The sequence below is a fragment of the Scyliorhinus torazame genome, chromosome 7, assembly GCF_047496885.1.
Source record: "Scyliorhinus torazame isolate Kashiwa2021f chromosome 7, sScyTor2.1, whole genome shotgun sequence".
In the NCBI taxonomy this organism is placed as follows: Eukaryota; Metazoa; Chordata; class Chondrichthyes; order Carcharhiniformes; family Scyliorhinidae; genus Scyliorhinus; species Scyliorhinus torazame.
Genome location: NC_092713.1, coordinates 8,517,617 through 8,539,268, shown reverse-complemented (window position 1 = coordinate 8,539,268; position 21,652 = coordinate 8,517,617). Strand labels below are relative to the sequence as shown.

General features: G+C 52.5%; 1 protein-coding gene across 1 annotated transcript in view; it reads left to right on the top strand.

Moving 5' to 3' along the window:
• slc44a5b (solute carrier family 44 member 5b) overlaps positions 1 to 21,652 on the top strand; it is a 596,657-nt gene that overhangs the window by 468,873 nt on the left and 106,132 nt on the right. The window contains exons 8-9 of the mRNA XM_072512838.1: positions 5,384 to 5,507; positions 19,577 to 19,609. Coding sequence (XP_072368939.1) covers positions 5,384 to 5,507; positions 19,577 to 19,609 — 157 coding nt within the window. The remainder of the gene's footprint in view (positions 1 to 5,383; positions 5,508 to 19,576; positions 19,610 to 21,652) is intronic.

The window sequence follows — 21,652 nt, the reverse complement described above, 5'->3', positions numbered from 1 at the left end:
TGACAGAGCAGCACTCCCTCAGTACTGACCCTCTGACAGTGCAGCACTCCCTCAGTACTGACCCTCTGACAGTGCAGCACTCCCTCAGTACTGACCCTCTGACAGTGCGGCACTCCCTCAGTTCTGACCCTCTGACAGTGCAGCACTCCCTCAGTACTGACCCTCTGACAGTGCAGCACTCCCTCAGTACTGACCCTCTGACAGTGCAGCACTCCCTCAGTACTGACCCTTTGACAGTGCGGCACTCCCTCAGTCCTGACCCTCTGACAGTGCAGCGCTCCCTCAGTACTGACCCTCTGACAGTGCAGCACTCACTCAGTACTGACCCTCTGACAGTGCAGCACTCCCTCAGTACTGACCCTCTGACAGTGCAGCACTCCCTCAGTACTGACCCTCTGACAGTGCGGCGCTCCCTCAGTACTGACCCTCTGACAGTGCGGCACACCCTCAGTAGTGTGTGAGGTGTGTTGGGCAGAGTTGTGTGCTCAACCTCTGGGGTGGGACTTGAACTCATGACCTTCTGCCTGACTGAATGAAAAGTGAAAGTGAATTTTTTACCAACTAGGTTTTAAGCTTCCCCTCTTAAATCACTTTCTTTTGCAACTGACCTGGTAAGAATTGCTGGCTCGTCAATGACATGAGTAATGGAATGTGATCGGCCAATATCGGAAAAATTAATAGGTATTTAGTCAATCGGTGAAGTCCCCAGTCGTTGTAATGACCGAATGTTGTTCATATCAAATTACAGTGAATTTCAGCCCAATTAATCAGCAGCATTGTTTATGCTCTAATTGATCCTCCTCCTAATCCAGCTAAGAGGAGTGTGGTTCTTTAGCCGCACCCTCCCCCCCCCCATATTGTCCAGGACGACATTAATCCCTCATCTGCTGCATTTTACACCTCGCTACAGTGACTACACTCCAAAAATATCAAAGCACTTTGTGACATGATGTGGTGGCGAAAGACGCTATATAAATGAAGGTTCTTTTACACGTGACCTCAGTGCTACCCGCTATTGACTCTTGATCTCTGACACAGAGACTGTCAGCTGTCACCACAAGAAGTTCTAGACCTCCTCAAGAGCCAACAAGCACCAAATCCATTCACAAAATGGGAGGTACAGTGGTTAGCACTGCTGCCTCACAGCGCCAGGGACCCGGGTCCTGTTTCAGCCTCGGGTCACTGTCTGCACCTTCTCCCTGTGTTTGCGTGGGTTTCCTCCCACAGTCCAAAGCTGTGCAGGTTAGGTGGATTGGCCATGATAAATTGCCCCTTAGTGTCCAAAGATGTGCAGGTTAGGCTGTTGTTGGGTTGCATGGGATAGGATGGTGTGGACATGGATAGGGTCGATGGGCTGATTGGCCTTCTTCTGCACAGTCGGGATTCTCTTATTAAATACCAACCTTGCCAGCATCATCAAAGCCCCAACATATACTTTTTTAAAAAAGGTTTAAGTGGTGTACACGACTGGATTCAAACTGGCCTCACAGATATTAGGAAGAGGCCCCTTCAAACTGTCTTATTGTTAGTGAGATCATGGCTGATCTGTACATTAACTGCATCTACTGGAGTAGGTTCCATGGCCCTTAACATTGGTATCGTCTCTGGATTAGCAATGCAGGGACCAGGCGACCAGGATTAGAATCCCCCCGCATGGCAATTTTTAAATTACATTTTAAAAATCTAGAATTAACAAAGTCTAATGATGACCATGAAACCATTGTTGATTGTTGTAAAAACCCACCTGGGTCACTGATGTCCTTTTGTGAAGGAAATCTGCCGTCCTTACCTGGTCTGGCCTACACGTGACTCCAGCCCCACAACAATATGGCTGATACTTAAATAACCGCTGAAATGGCCGAGTGAGGCACCCAGTTCAAAAGCGATGAAGGATGAACAATAAATACCGGCCATGTTAGCGATGCCCACTTCCCAGGAATTAAGTTTTGAAAAACCTTGGCGAACAAAAATCTAACAATCGCATGGATGGCTTGCTGGGGTTTTATCCAGCCGTGCTGATTCAGGAGCCCATTTGAACATGAGCGGCTGGTCCTGGCTCCGTGACCCGTTCCCACACTGTCTGATTTTCCAGGGCTGTTTTCCGTCAAAGTCCTTTATCCAACCTGGCTGGTTCTGTCACGGAGAAAGGCATGTCCCACCCCTCCACAATATTCCTGGAATCAGGCCAGCTTTTTAAAGAGTCGTAACTCACTTACCTGCATACGTAATGAGGCTTGACTGAGAGTCTAGATCGCCATTACACTCTCCGCCGCTTTGTTGATGGGCTGAATGGCCGCCTCCTGTGCCGCACCCTTCTTTGATTCCAGAAAAGTTATGTAAATTGGAAGTTTATGCTGAGCATATATAGAACCTTGATTAGACCACACACAGAGCATTAGTTCTGGTGACTGTTCGGGGAGCATGTTCTGGGGCTGGATTTTCCAGCGGCAGGATGCTCCATTTAAAAAAATACCTTTTCTCCCCCATTTACACCCATCAACAATAAACAATAATCAGCAAGATATGTCAATCCCCATAATAACAATGATCCCATCCGCCCACCAAACATCAGCCCGCATGTTTACATAAACAAATGACAAAAAGGAATCAGGGATTACCCATAGTCACCCTTAATCTGCACAGCCCCCCCCCCCCCCCCCCCCAACTAATGTTCAATGTTATCCAGTTCTTGAAAGTGCATAATAAATAGTGCCCATGAATTGTAGAACCCTCCGAGCTTCCCCTCAGTTCGAACTTAACCTTCTCAAGGGTCAGGTATTCCAACAGGTTCCCCCCGCCACGCCAGGGCACAGGGTGGAGAGGCTGCTCTCCATCCCAGCAGGATCCGCCTTCGGGCGATCAATGAGGCGAAGGCTATGATATCTGCCTCCGCTCCCGTTTCCAACCCTGGCTGGTCCGACACCCCGAATATGGCCTCCCAGGGGCCCGGGTCCAGTTTCACACGCACCACCTTGGAAATTACCCGAAACACCTCCTTCCAGTACTCCCCTAGCTTTGGACAGGACCGAAACATATGAACGTGATAAACCGCCCCCCCGCAACGCTTACACACATCCTCTACTTCAAAAAATCGGCACATCCTCGCCCTCATGAGGTGTGCTCTGTATACCACCTTCAGCTGTATCAGCCCCAACCTCGCACACGAGGTGGAGGCACTCACTCTCCGGAACACCTCACACCAGAACCCCTCCATACCCTCTCCCAACTCTTCCTCCCACTTTGCTTTGATCCCTTCCAGTGGTGCCTTGTCCTCTTCCAAAATAGCTCCGTACACCGCTAACACTAACCCCTTCTCCAGTCCCCCTGTCGTCAGCACCTCCTCCAGCAATGTGGAGGCCGGTTCCTCTGGGAAGCTCTGTATCTCCTTTCTGGCAAAATCCCGAACCTGCATGTACCTAAACCCTTCTCCCTGCTCTAGCCCATACTTCGCTTCCAGCTCCCTCAATCCTGTAAACCGACCCCGAAGAAACAAATCTTTTAGCGTCTTAATTCCCCTCTCTTCCCATTTCCGAAAACTTCCATCCCACTTCCCTGGCTCAAATCTGTGGTTCCCCCGAATCGGCATTTCCCTTGACCCTGCCCCCAACCCGAAGTGTTGGCGAAACCGCCTCCAGATTCTCAATGGGGATGCTCCATTTTACTGACAGCCCGGGGGGGGTTCCCGACGGCGTGGGGCTGCTCCACAATGGGAAACCCCATTGACCGCCCTGCGTAACGGCGCATCCCGCTGGCGGGGTGCAACAGAAATGTATCGCGGCGGGCGCGGAATCCAGCCCCGGGTTTCCATTTTAATAAAAGAGATACAAACAAATTTTACAAGGACAAGCTCAGATCTGAGAGGTCATAATCAATGATAATGTGAGGAAAGATTGAAGAGGCTTGCGGCCTAATCTCTGGAAAAGGAAAGATATCAGCCATGATCTGATTGGACGGAGGAGCAGGCTCGAAGGACTGAATTGCCGACTATGTTCCAATGATTGGGCGATGGTGGGGGTGGGTTAATCTGGTGCAGGTTGTTATGAAGCATTTCGATAGGTTGCATGTGGTGGCACGAGACATATTCTGGAGGCTTCCAGTAAAAAATAAATAATAATAATCATCTTTATTATTGTCACAAGTAGGCTTACATTAACACTGCAATGAAGTTACTGTGAAAATCCCCTAGTCGCCACATTCCGGCACTTGTTCGGGTACACGGAGGGAGAATTCAGAATGTCCAATTCACCTAACAGTACGTCTTTCGGGATTTGTGGGAGGAAACCGGAGCACTCGGAGGAAACCCACGCAGACACGGGGAGAACGTGCAGACTCCGCACAGACAGTGACCCAAGCCAGGAATCGAACCTGGGACCGTGGAGCTGTGAAGCAACTGTGCTAACCACTGTGCTACCGTGCGTTTATTGATGAGAGGCAAAAGGCAGTTACATAACAAACTCAGAACTATATATACAAAGGTCTTTACACTTCAGCTCCCTGGTCCTGCCCAAGGGCCCCGTGCCCAGGGACCTGCCCAAGGGCCCCGCGCCCAGTGTCCTGCCCAAGGGCCCCGCGCCCAGTGTCCTGCCCAAGAGCCCCGCGCCCAGGGTCCTGCCCAAGGGCCCCGCGCCCAAGGTCCTGCCCAAGGGCCCCGCGCCCAGGGTCCTGCCCAAGGGCCCCGCGCCCAGGGTCCTGCCCAAGGGCCCCGCGCCCAGGGTCCTGCCCAAGGGCCCCGCGCCCAGGGTCCTGCCCAAGGGCCCCGCGCCCAAGGTCCTGCCCAAGGGCCCCGCGCCCAGGGTCCTGCCCAAGGGCCTCGCGCCCAAGGTCCCGCCCAAACACCCACTGGACGGGGTTCGCATGCTGCGCCGTGATTGGCCCTGGTCACTTGGTCAATGGAGTTTGCCCCCTTAGAGGGACCAGGCCACCACAGAACACAAAGAAAATATGTTTCCATTGTCGAGTCTAAAACTAGGTATCACAAATATAAGACGGTCACTAATAAATCCAATTGATGAATTCAGGATAATTGTCTTTGCCCAGAGAGTGGGGAGAATGTGTGACTCGCTCCCACAGGGACTGATTGAGGTGAATGGTATCGGGACATTTCAGGGGAAGCTGGATGAGGGAGAGAGGGAGAGAGGGAGAGAGGGAGTTGCTGATAGGGTGCGGTGATGAAGAGTCGGATGAGTCCACTAAACACTGGGTGGTCCATTCGTGCCAATGGCCTGGGACAGTGCGGTACAGCCTCTGTAATTGGGTTCAGTGGCGGTTGGAGGGATTTGATCTGAGCTTGTCGCTGTGTTTGTCACTAGGAGCGGCTGGCAGGATTTCTAACCCCCGACCCCCCCGGCCCCCCAGTGATTTTCCTCTTCCTTTTTCCTCCCAGTTCTTCGACGATGCTTCCCCGACTTCACCACCAAAAACGGGATACTGACCGTGGCCAACAGGACAACCTTCAAAGACGGTCTCGGTAAAATCCGCAATGTCACTGACCTCCGGGACGCCGCCAAGTAAGTCTGTCCTCATTCTGGTCCTCGTGACAGACTCTGAGCCAGATCAGACTCTTTGGGCCAAATAGCCTCCTTTTGTGCTGTACGGTTCTCAGGTTCGATGATACCTTGAGTGAGACTCTCCCCTTTTCTAAAGTGCCCTTGTGGATGAGGTGGGGGGAGCCTCTGTCGAAATTGTAGGTTTGTTGCTGCCAACTCTGTAATTATAGCATCCACACTTTCTCTTGAACAGACCCAATTGCCTTTGTCGCCGTCACTCCTCCCACTGCTAAGTTGGATTCACCTCGTTTGTTTGCAGACTCAGAGGGGTATGGGGTTCAAATGATTTGAGCTAGAAAGGTTTAAAATGACAGTGTGGAAATGAAAAGATGGTTCTTAGTAAAAGTGATCATGTCACCTCAATCCAACTGGTTCACTCAGATCCCTTGACCAATCTGGGTTTATAATTGACTCTCGTCCCATACAAGCTTCGTTAGACCACAAGAACTAGGAGCAGGATTCGGCAATTCAGCCCCCCCGAGCCCCCTCCGCCATTCCACACGATCATAGCTGATCTCACCTTTCCTGCCCGTTCTCCATAACCCTTCAACCCATTGCTAATTAAAAATCTGTCTAACTCCTTGATGCACGATCAATAACTACTAAAACAAGGTTGTAATACAACTGAAGGCTTTAATAAGCTAGACCTGTTCCCCAGCAGCTCAGGTACAGAATGAGGGCTGCTGGGACGGCACGGGTTCTTATACCCCGCCTATCAGGGCGGAGCTACTATATACAGCCAATGGTAAACCCCTAGGTTTAACCAATGGTACTTCAGCCTCTCAGGTACCGTAATACCTGATAATACCACATTCACCCCCTGTTAAAAAGAGTCCGGCGGGGGTGGTGGCCAGTAACAACACAATGTAACAACATGGTATGATCAGATATGGAGGTACCGTGATACCTCCTTACAGCGAATATTTACAAACATGGCGGGTATATACATTCATTAAAATGAAGCAATCAGTCGGTCGGGCGCCCTGGTCGTCCTCTGGGATCGTCTGAGCCTTGGTGGTGATTCCGGTGGGGGCCCGGGCGTCTGCAACTCCGGGAGCGTGGCTTCGGCCTCCATGGCAGCTTCATCACCCCTAGACGGGGCTGGTGGGAAAAACGGCTGACCTGGGAAGGGGGCGCCTGTCGGGGGCGTCGGTGGGTGGTAGGGCCTAGGCAGGAGCGGCGGGAGGATTGATCCTCCTGTAAGGTGCTGCGGTGAAGGGGAGGGTGGGACTGGTGGCTGGGATGTATGTGGGATTCCGGCGGGCGCCAGGTCCCGTAGGGAGACCGTATCTTGTCGGCCGTCAGGGAACGCCATGTAGGTGTTCTGGGGGTTAGCGTGCAGCAGGTGGACTCTCTCGACCAACGGGTCCGACTTGTGCACCCGCACGTGTTTTCGGAGCAGGATGGGTCCGGGTGCTGCCAGCCACGTCGGGAGCGAGGTCCCGGAGGAGGACTTCCAGGGGAAGACAAGGAGTCGTTCGTGAGGTGTCTGATTGGTGGTCGTACAAAGCAGTGACCGGATGGCGTGGAGGACCTCCGGGAGGACTACCTGCCAGCGGGAGACTGGGAGGTTCCTGGACCGTAGGGCCAGTAGAACGGTCTTCCAGACTGTTCCGTTCTCCCTCTCTACCTGTCCGTTTCCCCGGGGGTTGTAACTGGTCGTCCTGCTCGAGGCGATGCCCTTGCTGAGCAGGAATTGACGCAGTTCGTCGCTCATAAAGGAGGATCCCTATCACTGTGTATGTAAGCGGGGAACCCGAACAGTGCAAAGATGCTATGGAGGGCCTTGATGACGGTGGTTGCGGTCATGTCGGGGCAGGGGATGGCGAATGGGAACCGGGAGTACTCGTCAATCACGTTCAGGAAGTACGTGTTGCGGTCGGTGGAGGGGAGGGGGCCTTTGAAGTTCATGCTGAGGCGTTCAAAGGGACGGGAAGCCTTTATCAGGTGCGCTCTCTCTGGCCGGTAGAAGTGCGGTTTGCACTCCGCGCAGATTTGGCAGTCCCTGGTGGCTGTCCTGACCTCCTCGATGGAGTAGGGCAAGTTGCGGGTTTTAACAAAATTGAAAAAGCGAGTGACCTCCGGGTGGCAGAGGTCCTCTTGGAGGGCTCGGAGGCGGTCTACTTGTGCGGTAGCACATGTACCGCTGGACAGGGCGTCAGGAGGCTCGTTCAGCTTCCCAGGACGATACAAGATCTCGTAGTTGTAGGTGGAGAGTTCGATCCTCCACCGCAAGATCTTATCGTTTTTTATCTTGCCCCGCTGTGCATTATCGAACATGAAAGCAACCGACCGTTGGTCAGTGAGGAGAGTGAATCCCCTGCCGGCCAGGTAATGCCTCCAATGTCGCACAGCTTCTACTATGGCATGGGCCTCCTTTTCGACTGAGAAGTGGCGGATTTCGGAAGCATGGAGGGTACGGGAGAAGCAGGCCACGGGTCTGCCCGCTTGGTTGAGGGTGGCCGCCAGAGCGACGTCGGACGCATCGCTCTCGACCTGGAAGGGGAGGGACTCGTCGATGGTGTGCATCGTGGCCTTTGCAATGTCTGCTTTGATGCGGCTGAAGGCCTGGCGGGCCTCTATCGACAGGGGGAAAGTTGTGGATTGGATCAGGGGACGGGCTTTGTCTGCGTAGTTGGGAACCCACTGGGTGTAGTAACTGAAAAACCCTAGGCAACGCTTCAGGGCCTTGGGGCAGTGGGGGAGGGGGGAACTCCATAAGGGGGCGCATGCATTCAGGGTCTGGGCCTATAATTCCATTTCGCACTACGTAGCCGAGAATGGCTAGACGGTCGGTGCTAAACACGCATTTATCCTTATTGTATGTTAGGTTAAGGATTTTAGCGGTCTGGAGAAATTTTCGGAGGTTGGTGTCGTGGTCCTGCTGGTCGTGGCCGCAGATGGTGACATTATCGAGATACGGGAATGTTGCCCGTAAACCGTACCGGTCAACCATTCGGTCCATCTCGCGCTGGAAGACCGAGACCCCGTTAGTGACACCGAAGGGAACCCTTAAGAAGTGATAGAGCCGCCCGTCTGCCTCGAAGGCAGTGTATTTGCGGTCACTAGTACGGAGGGGTAGCTGGTGGTAGGCGGACTTGAGATCCATCATGGAGAAGACCTTATAATGCGCAATCCTGTTTACCAGGTCGGAAATGCGGGGGAGGGGGTACGCGTCCAGCTGCGTAAACCTGTTGATGGTCTGACTGTAGTCGATGACCATCCTATGCTTCTCCCGGTCTTTACCACCACTACTTGAGCTCTCCAGGGACTGTTGCTCGCTTCAGTGACTCCTTCCCTCAGTAGCCTTTGGACCTCTGACCTAATAAAGATCCGATCCTGGGAACTGTACCGTCTGCTCCTGGTGGCGACGGGTTGGCAATCCGGGGTGAGGTTCGCAAACAGGGAAGGCGGGTCGACCTTAAGGGTCGCGGGGCTGCAGACAGTAAGGGGTTTATAGGGCCGCCGAATTGGAAGGTCAGGCTTTGAAGGTTACACTGGACGTCTAAACCCAGGAGTGTAGCCGCGCAGAGTTGGGGAAGGACATGTGGACGGAAATCTTTGAATTCCCTTCCCTGGACTGTGAGGTTTGCTAAACAAAACCCCTTTATCTCTACAGAGTGAGAACCGGAGGCTAGAGAGATTCTTCGATTAACAGGGTGGATAAAGAGGGAACAGCGCCTTACCGTGTCGGGGTGTATAAAGCTCTCCGTGCTCCGAGAGTCGATTAGGCCGGATGTCTCGTGGCCGTTGAGAGTGTTCGAGGTTGAGTTTGGTCCAGGATCACCGAGGCCAGACGCAGTAGTTGTGGATTTCGTTCAGGCAGTGCATGGTCGGCCGAGCTGGGGTCCTGGGGCATCCAAGATGGCGTCTCCCATTGGTCGCACATGGTGGTCGGGGGTGGACAAAATGGCGGCGCCCATCCGTCCAGCGTGGTGTCCGAGGGACAAGATGGCGGCACTCGGGGTCTGCACGTGGGTCTAGGATACAGGGGTGGCGGCGACCGCTGGCAGCCCGGGGCCCCTGGAGAAGTTCGCTGTGGCGGTCCGGAGTCGCCTCCCTAAGTCCCAAGGTGTCTTTCTCTAAAAGACGCTGGCGGATTTCTGAAGAGCTCATACCTGCCACAAAGGCGTCCCGGACTAGGAGTTCCGTGTGCTCGCTCGCCGAAACTTGCGGGCAGCCACAGCTTCTGCCCAGCACCAATAGTGCGCAGTAGAATTCCTCCAACGATTCCCCAGGGTTTTGTCGTCTTGTTGCAAGCAGATGACGTGCATAGACCTGATTTACTGGGCGAATATAGTGTCCTTTTAAAAGTTCGATTGCTGCATCAAAATCTTCCGCCTCCTCGATGAGGGTGTAGGTCTCTGGGCTTACTCTTGAGTGCAGGACGTGCAGTTTCTGCTCTACCGAGGGTGTGCCTCCAGCCGTCTCAAGGTAGCCTTTAAAACACGCCAGCCAGTGCTTAAAAATCGCCGCTGAGTTCGTCGCGTGGGGACTGAGTTGCAGACACTCCGGCTTGATTGGGAGATCCATCCTTTCTACTTAGTTCTAGCTTATTAAATTGATGCACGATCAATAACTACTAAAACGAGGTTGTAGTACAACTGAAGGCTTTAATAAGCTAGAACTGTTCCCCAGCAGCTCAGGTACAGAATGAGGGCTGCTGGGATGGCACGGGTTCTTATACCCCACCTGTCAGGGCGGAGCTACTATACTATACAGCCAATGGTAAACCCCTAGGTTTAACCAATGGTACTTCAGCCTCTCAGGTACCATAATACCTGAAAATACCACACTCCTCCTTAAATTTTCCCCAGCATCCACCACACTCTGGGGAAGCGAATTCCACAGATTCACCACCCATTCACGACCACATCTCTGTTTTAAATCTGCTGCCCTTTATCCTAAACTATGACCTCTCGTTCTAGATTGCCCGTCAAGAGGAAACATCCGCTTTACGTCTACTCTGTCCATACCTTTTATCATCTTGTGTACCTCAATTAGCTCTCCTCTCACTCTTCGAAACTCAAAACTATCGGCCTAAACTGGTCAAACCCCTCATCTCTGGAATCCATCCAGTGAACCTTCTCTGAACTGCCTCCAACGAAACTACATCCCTCCTCAAACATGGGGACCAAAACTGTACACAGTCCTCCAGGTGCCGTCTCACCAATGTGTTGCACAGTTGCAGCAACACTTCCCTACTTTTATACTCTATTGCTTTAGCCATAAAGGCCAAAATTCCATTTGCCTTTCTTATTACCTGCTGATCAAAGCAAGTTATTGTGGATGCTGGAATCTGAAACAAAAACAGCAAATACTGGACAATCTCAGCAGGTCTGACAGCCTCTGTGGAGAGACGCAGTAAAGGGCAGCAGGTAGCACAGTGGTTAGCACAGCTCCTTCACAGCGCCAGGGTCCCAGGTTCGATTCCCGGCTTGGGTCACTGTCTGTGCGGAGTCTGCGCGTTCTCCCCGTGTGTGCGTGGGTTTCCCCCGGGTGCTCCGGTTTCCTCCCCCAGTCCAAAGATGTGCGGGTTAGCTGGATTGGCCACGCTAAATTGCCCCTTAGTGTCCAAAAAGGTGAGGTGGGGTGGGGTTACTGGGCTACAGGGATAGGGTGGAGGTGTGGGCTTGGGTAGGGTGCTCTTTCCAAGGGGCGGTGCAGACACGATGGGCCGAATGGCCTCCTTCTGCACTGTAAATTCTATGAAAAGTGAGCTAACGTTTTGAGTCTGGATGACTGTTTGACAAAGAATCATCCAGACTCAAAATATTAGCTCCCTTTTGTCTCCGCTTTTTACCTGCTGCACCTGCAGACTAGTTTTCTGTGATTGATGCCCAAGGACACCCAGATCCCTCTGCATGAAGCACTCTGGGGGTTCTCCCCATTTACATAATAAGTTGCCTTTTCATTTTTTTGACCAAAATTGATAACCTCACACTAATCCACGTAAACTCCATCTGCCACCTTTTGGCCCACTCACCTAACCTATCTATATTGATTTGGAAGGTTCTTATTTCCTTATTACGACTTACTGTTCCACCTAGTTTAGCATCACCTGCAAATTTGGCCGTAGAACCTTCTATCCCTGTCTCCAAGTCGTTTATATAGATTGTAAGTAGCTGGGGCCCAAGGACCGAACCCTGTGGCACCCCCACTAGTTACACCTTGCCGTCCATTTACCCCGACTCTCTGCCCTCTGTCCGTCAGCCAGTCTTCTATCCAAGCTAATGAATTACCCCTAATCCCATGTGATCTCACTTTGTGAATCAACCTTGTGTGGCACCTTATCAAATGCCTTCCAGAAGTCCAGATATACTACATCTACAGGGTCCCCATTATCCACATGGCTTGTTACATCTTCGAAGAACGCGAGCAAATTGGTCAAACATGACTTGCCCTTCATAAAACCATGCTGACTCTGATGGATCGCACTTTAGCTTTCCAAATGTCCTGACATTACTTCCTTGATCATTGATTCTAACAAATTCCCAACAACAGATGCTAAACTAACTGGTTTATAGTTTCCCACATTCTGCCTCCCTCCCTTTTTGAACATTAGCATTTTCCCAATCCACTGGAACCTTTCCCGTGTCCAGTGAATTTTGGAATGTTATAACCAATGGATCCACCATCTCCGCTTCCACTTTCATGTCCCGAAGCGTGGTACATTGGCGAGACCATGCAGCCGCTGCGACAACGGATGAACGGACATGGCGCGACAATCGCCAGGCAGGAATATTCCCTTCCAGTCGGGGAAAACTTCAGTAGTCAAGGGCATTCAGCCTCTGATCTCCGGGTAAGCGTTCTCCAAGGCGGCCTTCAGGACGCGCGACAACGCAGAATCGGCGAACAGAAACTTGTAGCCAAGTTCCGCACACATGAGTACGGTCTCAACCGGGACCTTGGATTCATGTCGCATTACATTCATCCCCCACCATCTGGCATGGGCCTGCGAAATCCTACCAACTATCCTGGCTTGAGACAATTCACATCTCTTTAACTGGTGATTATCCCGCTCTCCAGTCGCTCCGTCTGGACCTGTAAAGACTTAATTACCTGCAAATACTCACATTCAAAGTATGGTCTTGTATCTTTGACTTTGTCTATATATATGTTTCTGGAACCCACCTCTTCATTCACCTGAGGAAGGAGCAGTGCTCCGAAAGCGAGTGATTCGAAACAAACCTGTTGGACTTTAACCTGGTGTTGTAAGACTTCTTACTGTGCTCACCCCAGTCCAACGCCGGCATCTCCACATCACTTTCTTTAACACCCTAGGATTTAGGCCACCAGGCCCTGGGGACTTGTCTGCCCTCAATCCCAATAGTTTGTTGAGTACCCTTTCCCTGTTGATGCTGATTGTTCTAAGTTCCACCCTTTCTATCATGTCTGTGTTTGACGATAACTGACCTTTGAGGTAGATCGTCATTCTGCCGCATCAAAACTGGTTGGAACAAATAGTGCACCATCAACTTTGTAAGGGGTGACTGGGGATGGGCAGCGATACCCACACTCCAAATAATATTAATTGTGGTGATAAAGTGCAAATGATGCCCCATCTGCTACTGCTGCCACCTCCTGCCTCAATCCTCTCACATCATTAACCTTGCCAAAGGCAATGACAAGGCAGCACGGAGACCAGGTGAAGATCAGATATGACAATGAACCTTCACATTGCACCAACCTAAACATTCATCACTCTTTTGAGTAATGACGTTTTTCCTGAAACCTGCTCTAACTTTGCTTAGATACCTGTTTTAGATTTATGCTGATACCCATTCCTGATCAAGTCTGACACGAGTTCTAGAATTCCTCTGATGTCTCAGTTCTGGTGTCTTCTAGAATTATTCTGAATCTAAGTTTATTCTGGTGCCTCTACTAGATTTGCTCTGATTCACACCCTCAGTCCCTCTGTCGCCTGTTCATGATTTTCTCTGAGGCCTCTTCCAGATGTTCAGGAATAACGCTGAAGCCTGTTCCAGATCGACTCCATTTTCCAGTTTAGATGTACTCCAACTCGATTTCATAGAATCCCTACAGTGCAGAAGGAGGCCAGTCAGCCCATTGAGTCTGCAGCGAAAGAGCAATCTACCCAGGTCCAACCCCCCCCCCCCCTTCCCCCCCTTCCTCCACCCACCACCACCCCCACCCGCCTCACCCTACCCCTGTAACGCCACCTACACATCCCTGGACACTAGCAGGAAATTTACATTGGCCCATCCACCTAACCTGCACACCTTTGGACTGTGGGAGGAAACCGGAGCCCCCGGAGGAAACCCACGCAGACACGGGGAGAACGTGCAGACTCCGCACAGACAGTGACCCAAGCCGGAATTGAACCCGGGACCCTGGCGCTGTGTGGCAGCAGTGCTAACCACTGTGCCACCATGAGGCCTGTACACTTTAGATCCACTGTGATACCTGTTCTAGATTTACTCTGATACCTCTTTTAGAATCATTATATTGCATGTTTTAGATTTATTCAGATGCCTGTTTTACTATTACTGTTTTATTATTTTTTAGTTTTAAGTTTTAAGACCGTAAGACATAGGACCAGGAGTAAGCCATTCGGCCCCTCGAGGCTGCTCCTCCATTCAATAGGATCGTGGCTGATCCGACATTCCTCACGCCCACTTTCCTGCCCTTTCCCCCTAACCCTTGATTCCCTCACTGATCGAGAATCTCTCTCAGCTTAAATATGCGCACGGACTCTGTCCCCACATCTCTCTGTGACACGGACTCTGCCCCCACAGCTCCCTGTGACACAGACTCTGCCCCACAGCTCTCTGTGACACGGACTCTGTCCCACAGCTCTCTGTGACACGGACTCTGTCCCCACAGCTCTCTGTGACACGGACTCTGCCCCACATCTCTCTGTGACACAGACTCTGTCCCCACAGCTCTCTGTGACACAGACTCTGTCCCCACAGCTCTCTGTGACACGGGCTCTGTCCCCACAGCTCTCTGTGACACGGACTCTGCCCCACAGCTCTCTGTGACACGGACTCTGCCCCCACAGCTCTCTGTGACACGGACTCTGTCCCCACAGCTCTCTGTGACACGGACTCTGTCCCCACAGCTCTCTGTGACACGGACTCTGTCCCCACAGCTCTCTGTGACACGGACTCTGCCCCACATCTCTCTGTGACACAGACTCTGTCCCCACAGCTCTCTGTGACACAGACTCTGTCCCCACAGCTCTCTGTCACACGGACTCTGTCCCCACAGCTCTCTGTGACACAGACTCTGCCCCACAGCTCTCTGTGACACGGACTCTGTCCCCACAGCTCTCTGTGACACGGACTCTGTCCCACAGCTCTCTGTGACATGGACTCTGTCCCCACAGCTCTCTGTGACACGGACTCTGCCCCACAGCTCTCTGTGACACGGACTCTGCCCCACAGCTCTCTGTGACAAGGACTCTGTCCCCACAGCTCTCTGTGACACGGACTCTGTCCCCACAGCTCTCTGTGACACGGACTCTGTCCCCACAGCTCTCTGTGACACAGACTCTGCCCCACAGCTCTCTGTGACACGGACTCTGCCCCACAGCTCTCTGTGACACGGACTCTGCCCCCACAGCTCTCTGTGACAAGGACTCTGCCCCCACAGCTCTCTGTGACACGGACTCTGCCCCACAGCTCTCTGTGACAAGGACTCTGTCCCCACAGCTCTCTGTGACACAGACTCTGCCCCACAGCTCTCTGTGACACAGACTCTGCCCCACAGCTCTCTGTGACACGGACTCTGTCCCACAGCTCTCTGTGACACGGACTCTGTCCCCACAGCTCTCTGTGACACGGACTCTGTCCCCACAGCTCTCTGTGACACGGACTCTGTCCCCACAGCTCTCTGTGACACGGACTCTGTCCCACAGCTCTCTGTGACATGGACTCTGCCCCACAGCTCTCTGTGACACGGACTCTGTCCCCACAGCTCTCTGTGACACGGACTCTGTCCCACAGCTCTCTGTGACATGGACTCTGTCCCACAGCTCTCTGTGACACGGACTCTGTCCCCACAGCTCTCTGTGACACGGACTCTGCCCCACAGCTCTCTGTGACACGGACTCTGTCCCCACAGCTCTCTGTGACACGGACTCTGTCCCCACAGCTCTCTGTGACACAGACTCTGCCCCACAGCTCTCTGTGACACGGACTCTGCCCCACAGCTCTCTGTGACACGGACTCTGTCCCCACAGCTCTCTGTGACACGGACTCTGTCCCCACAGCTCTCTGTGACACGGACTCTCCTCACAGCTCTCTGTGACACGGACTCTGCCCCACAGCTCTCTGTGACACGGACTCTGCCCCACAGCTCACTGTGACAAGGACTCTGTCCCCACAGCTCTCTGTGACACAGACTCTGCCCCACAGCTCTCTGTGACACGGACTCTGCCCCACAGCTCTCTGTGACACAGACTCTGCCCCACAGCTCTCTGTGACACGGACTCTGTCCCCACAGCTCTCTGTGACACGGACTCTGTCCCACAGCTCTCTGTGACACGGACTCTGTCCCCACAGCTCTCTGTGACACAGACTCTGCCCCACAGCTCTCTGTGACACGGACTCTGTCCCCACAGCTCTCTGTGACACGGACTCTGTCCCCACAGCTCTCTGTGACACAGACTCTGTCCCCACAGCTCTCTGTGACATGGACTCTGCCCCCACAGCTCTCTGTGACACGGACTCTGTCCCCACAGCTCTCTGTGACACGGACTCTGTCCCCACAGCTCTCTGTGACACAGACTCTGTCCCCACAGCTCTCTGTGACATGGACTCTGCCCCCACAGCTCTCTGTGACACGGACTCTGCCCCCACAGCTCTCTGTGACACGGACTCTGTCCCCACAGCTCTCTGTGACACGGACTCTGCCCCCACAGCTCTCTGTGACACAGACTCTGCCCCCACAGCTCTCTGTGACACGGACTCTGTCCCCACAGCTCTCTGTGACACAGACTCTGTCCCCACAGCTCTCTGTGACACGGACTCTGTCCCACAGCTCTCTGTGACACGGACTCTGCCCCCACAGCTCTCTGTGACACGGACTCTCTCCCCCACAGCTCTCTGTGACACGGACTCTCTCCCCCACAGCTCTCTGTGACACGGACTCTGTCCCACAGCTCTCTGTGACACGGACTCTGTCCCCACAGCTCTCTGTGACACAGACTCTGCCCCCACAGCTCTCTGTGACACGGACTCTGCCCCCACAGCTCTCTGTGACACGGACTCTGTCCCCACAGCTCTCTGTGACACGGACTCTGCCCCCACAGCTCTCTGTGACACGGACTCTGTCCCCACAGCTCTCTGTGACACGGACTCTGTCCCCACAGCTCTCTGTGACAAGGACTCTGCCCCCACAGCTCTCTGTGACACGGACTCTGTCCCCACAGCTCTCTGTGACACGGACTCTGTCCCCACAGCTCTCTGTGACAAGGACTCTGTCCCCACAGCTCTCTGTGACACGGACTCTGCCCCCACAGCTCTCTGTGACGAGGAGTGCCAAAGACTCACAACCCTCTGAGAGAAGAAATTCCTCCTCATCGCGGTGTTAAATTGGTCCCCCCTTTATTCTGAGAGTCTACCCTCTGGTCCTAGACACCCCCATGAGGGGAGACATCCTCTCAGCATTTACCCTGTCAGCCCCGAGAGAATCCGAGATGTATGTTCTCGATTTACTGTCCACTAATCTCCATTTCCACCCTCTGCTTTACCCCTTTTTCTTTGCCCCCTCTATTCTCAATGACATTTTATACCCCCCCCCTCTAATCACTCTCTTCTCCCTAAGCTGTTCATCTGCACATCTCTTACTTCCAATCAGCCCTTTACATTTATAAATGAATAGAATAGAAGCAGGAGTGGGAAGTTCTGCCCCTTGAGGCTGCTGCGCCAGTCAGTAAGACCACGGCTGGTCTGTTTACGTTGAGCTCCATGTCCCCATCTACCCACAATGACGTTTAATCCCGAGCCTAACACCACCACCTTGAAAATGTTCAGTGACCCTGACCTTCACCACCGTCTGAGGCAGCAGATTTCCAAAATCGCACAACCCTCCGAGAGAAAGACATTCTCCTCAGCTGTGTCCTATCAGGGCGACCCCTCATTTCCAAACAGTGCCCCCAGGTTGTGGGCTCACACACAGCAGGTGCCTCCACGTCCACCTTGTCGAGACCATTCAGAATCTTATAAACCTCAATCAAACCACCCCTCACTCTTCTAAATCCCAGTGGAACAAGCCCCACCTGTCCAACCTTTCCTCATAAGGTACTCCGTTCATTCCACGTATCGATCGATTGACTACCTCTGGACCATTAACGTTCGCCCTTAAATCAGGAGACCAAAAACTGTACAGGGTATTGGAGCGAGGTGTCACCAATGCCCTGGCAAGCTGAAGCATAACATCCTCACTTATTCCTATTCTCTGATACCAGTTCTGGATTTACTCTGATACTCCAGTCAAGATGTGTCGCGTTGTTGCACAGATCCGATCTGTGTCCCATCCACCGGTCCGCCAGCATTGGAATGACTGGGTGTGTCCATGGCATTTCTTGTTGATATTAAATTAATGGGCTGGATATCACTGACAATCAAGCGAGTTGCTGCAGTGATCACCTGCCCTGCCTTGTTAATGGTCACTGTGTTATATTCTGGTTGTCACTTGGGATTACGTCACAATCATTAATCCTTCATGGAAAGTGTGAAATGCCATTAATTTGGTGACTCAATGTTTTGCCATGATACATCCAGCAGAGAAAGACTGAAATGGATTGTCCTGGGAACTATATATTTCAGAAAATCTAGGAGCTGTGTTCAGGGAATAATCCCATTTCGGAGTTCCGTTGATAGTTAGAATCTACTTTTAGAATATCACATCATCAAAGTCCCATCATAGAAAAACAATGCATGATAGTTCAGATAGCACAGTGGTTAGCACTGTAGTTTCACAGCACCAGGGATCCGGGTTCGATTCCCGGCTTGGGGCACTGTCTGTGCGGAATCTGCATGTTCTCCCCGTGTCTGCGTGGGTTTCCTCCGGGGGCTCCGGTTTCCGCCCACAAGTCCCAAAAGACGTGCTGTTAGGTGAATTGGACATTCTGAATTCTCCCTCTGTGTACCTGAACAGGCGCCGGAATGTGGCGACTAGGGGATTTTCACAGTAACTTCATTGCAGTGTTAATGTAAACCTACTTGTGACAATAAAGATTATTATTATTACATGTAGGCAGCACGGTAGCGCAGTGGATTGCACAGTTGCTTCACAGCTCCAGGGTCCCAGGTTCGATTCCCCGCTTGGGTTACTGTCTGTGCGGAGTCTGCACGTTCTCCCCGTGTCTGCGTGGGTTTCCCCCGGGTGCTCTGGTTTCCTCCCACAGTCCAAAGATGTGCAGGTCAGGTGGATTGGCTGTGATAAATTGACTTTAGTGTTCAAAAAAGTTAGGTGGAGTTACTGGGTTACGGGGATAGGGTGGAGGTGTGGGATTAAGTGGGGTGCTCTTTCCAAGAGCCGGTGCAGACTCGATGGGCCGATTGGCCTCCTTCTGCACTGTAAATTCTATGTGTCCCGATTTATAATGGGAAGTACCCATGCAAACAATGTCTCGTCTGGATTCTCTCTCCCTTCCATTCCCAGTGCAGCACCACCGCTGGAAGGAGGGTGTAATTACAATGTGACATGTTTACATACGTTTCAATTGTCCACATGGGAATTTATAACAGAAAGATAGAAACAAGAGCAGGTTCATGACATTAGGGTGGGAGCTGAATCCCATTGACTCACCCGAATCCAACTGTTCCCCCTTAGACTACATTTACTCCAATTTCCAGCATCTATCATGATGGGAGCTCAGTCAAAATAGATCGGTATTAAAAGATTGGATTGCGAGGAGGTCATTCAAATGCAGACCTCAATTTGTGACATTGCCTTTGACCAAACACTTCAGTCAGTTCTGGTATTGTCTTTTCAATCTTGTGAGTTTACAAATGTCTGCACAGTGATAACAAGCAGTCTTTATTTTAAATTTACAGCAAAGCGACCACCATCCGCCATGGATCAAAGAGGTGTTGGAATCATTCTTGAGTAATCTCGGCAGTTTGGAATAAGCTGATGTGCGTTAAACCTGCATGAGCTCTTTGGCTGTTTTGTGTATTAGTTATGCAGCTGGGTTGGAATGTGTTGCACTTTGCGGACCGCAGAGGTTTGTGTCAATGTGTTGGGACATCTGCGTCTCGATGGGGCAAAGGAGCAGAGAGATGCGGTGGGAAAAATCCTTAAAATCAGCAACACGGCGAAAGACAGTCACAACAAAGCAAACCAAGCAATGCAGTTCATTTCTAGAGAGATAGGATTGGAGAACAGGAAGTTGTGTTAAAACTGTGACAGAACCTTGGTTGATAGACATTGCATAGAACACTGCGTGGAATTTCCTCCACAGCCTTCCTCAGCAAAGAGTTCCACAGATTCACCACCCTCTGGCTGAAGAAATTCCTCCTCATCTCTGGTTTAAAGGATCGTCCCTTTAGTCTGAGATGGTGTCCTCTGGTTCTAGTTTCTCCTACAAGTGGAAACATCCTCTCCACATCCACTCTATCCAGGCCTCGCAGTATCCTGTAAGTTTCAATAAGATCCCCCTCATCCTTCGAAACTGCAACGAGTACAGACCCAGAGTCCCCAACCGTTCCTCATAAGACAGGCTCTTCATTCCAGGGATCATTCTTGTGAACCTCCTCTGGACCCTTTCCAAGGCCAGCACATCCTTCCTTAGATATGGGGCCCAAAACTGTTCACAATACTCCAAATGGGGTCTGCCCAGAATCTAACATAGCTTCGTAAGTACATCCCTGGTCTTGTATTCTAGCCCTTTCGACATGAATGCTAACATTGCATTTGCTTTCTTAACTGCCGACTGAACCTGCACATTAACCTTAAGAGAATCGTGAACACGGACTCCCAAATCCCTTTGTGCTTCTCAGGGAGTGGGGCGAATGTGGAACTCGCTCCCACAGTGAGTGGGGAGAATGTGGGACTCGCTCCCACAGGGAGTGGGGAGAATGTGGGACTCGCTCCGACAGGGAGTGGGGAGAATGTGGAACTCGCTCCCACAGGGAGTGGGGCGAATGTGGAACTCGCTCCCACAGTGAGTGGGGAGAATGTGGGACTCGCTCCCACAGGGAGTGGGGCGAATGTGGAACTCGCTCCCACAGGGAGTGGGGAGAATGTGGAACTCGCTCCCACAGGGAGTGGGGAGAATGTGGGACTCGCTCCCACATGGAGTGGGGAGAATGTGGGACTCGCTCCCACAGGGGGTGGGGAGAATGTGGGACTCGCTCCCACAGGAGTGGGGAGAATGTGGAACTCACTCCCACAGGGAGTGGGGAGAATGTGGGACTCGCTCCCACAGGGAGTGGGGAGAATGTGGGACTCGCTCCCACAGGGAGTAGGGAGAATGTGGGACTCGCTCCCACAGGGAGAATGTGAGACTCGCTCCCACAGGGAGTGGGGAGAATGTGGGACTCGTTCCCATAGGGGGTGTGGAGAATGTGGAACTCGCTCCCACAGGGAGTGGGGAGAATGTGGGACTCGCTCCCACAGGGAGTGGGGATAATGTGGGACTCGCTCCCACAGGGAGTGGGGAGAATGTGGAACTCGCTCCCACAGGGAGTGGGGAGAATGTGGGAATCGCTCCCACAGGGAGTGGGGAGAATGTGGGACTCACTCCCACGGGGAGTGGGGAGAATGTGGAACTCGCTCCCACAGGGAGTGGGGAGAATGTGGGACTCGCTCCCACAGGGAGTGGGGAGAATGTGGGACTCGCTCCCACAGGGAGTGGGGAGAATGTGGGACTCGCTCCCACAGGGAGTGGGGAGAATGTGGAACTCGCTCCCACAGGGAGAATGTGGGACACGCTCCCACAGGGAGTGGGGAGAATGTGGGACTCGTTCCCACAGGGGGTGTGGAGAATGTGGAACTCGCTCCCACAGGGAGTGGGGAGAATGTGGGACTCGCTCCCACAGGGAGTGGGGATAATGTGGGACTCGCTCCCACAGGGAGTGGGGAGAATGTGGAACTCGCTCCCACAGGGAGTGGGGAGAATGTGGGACTCG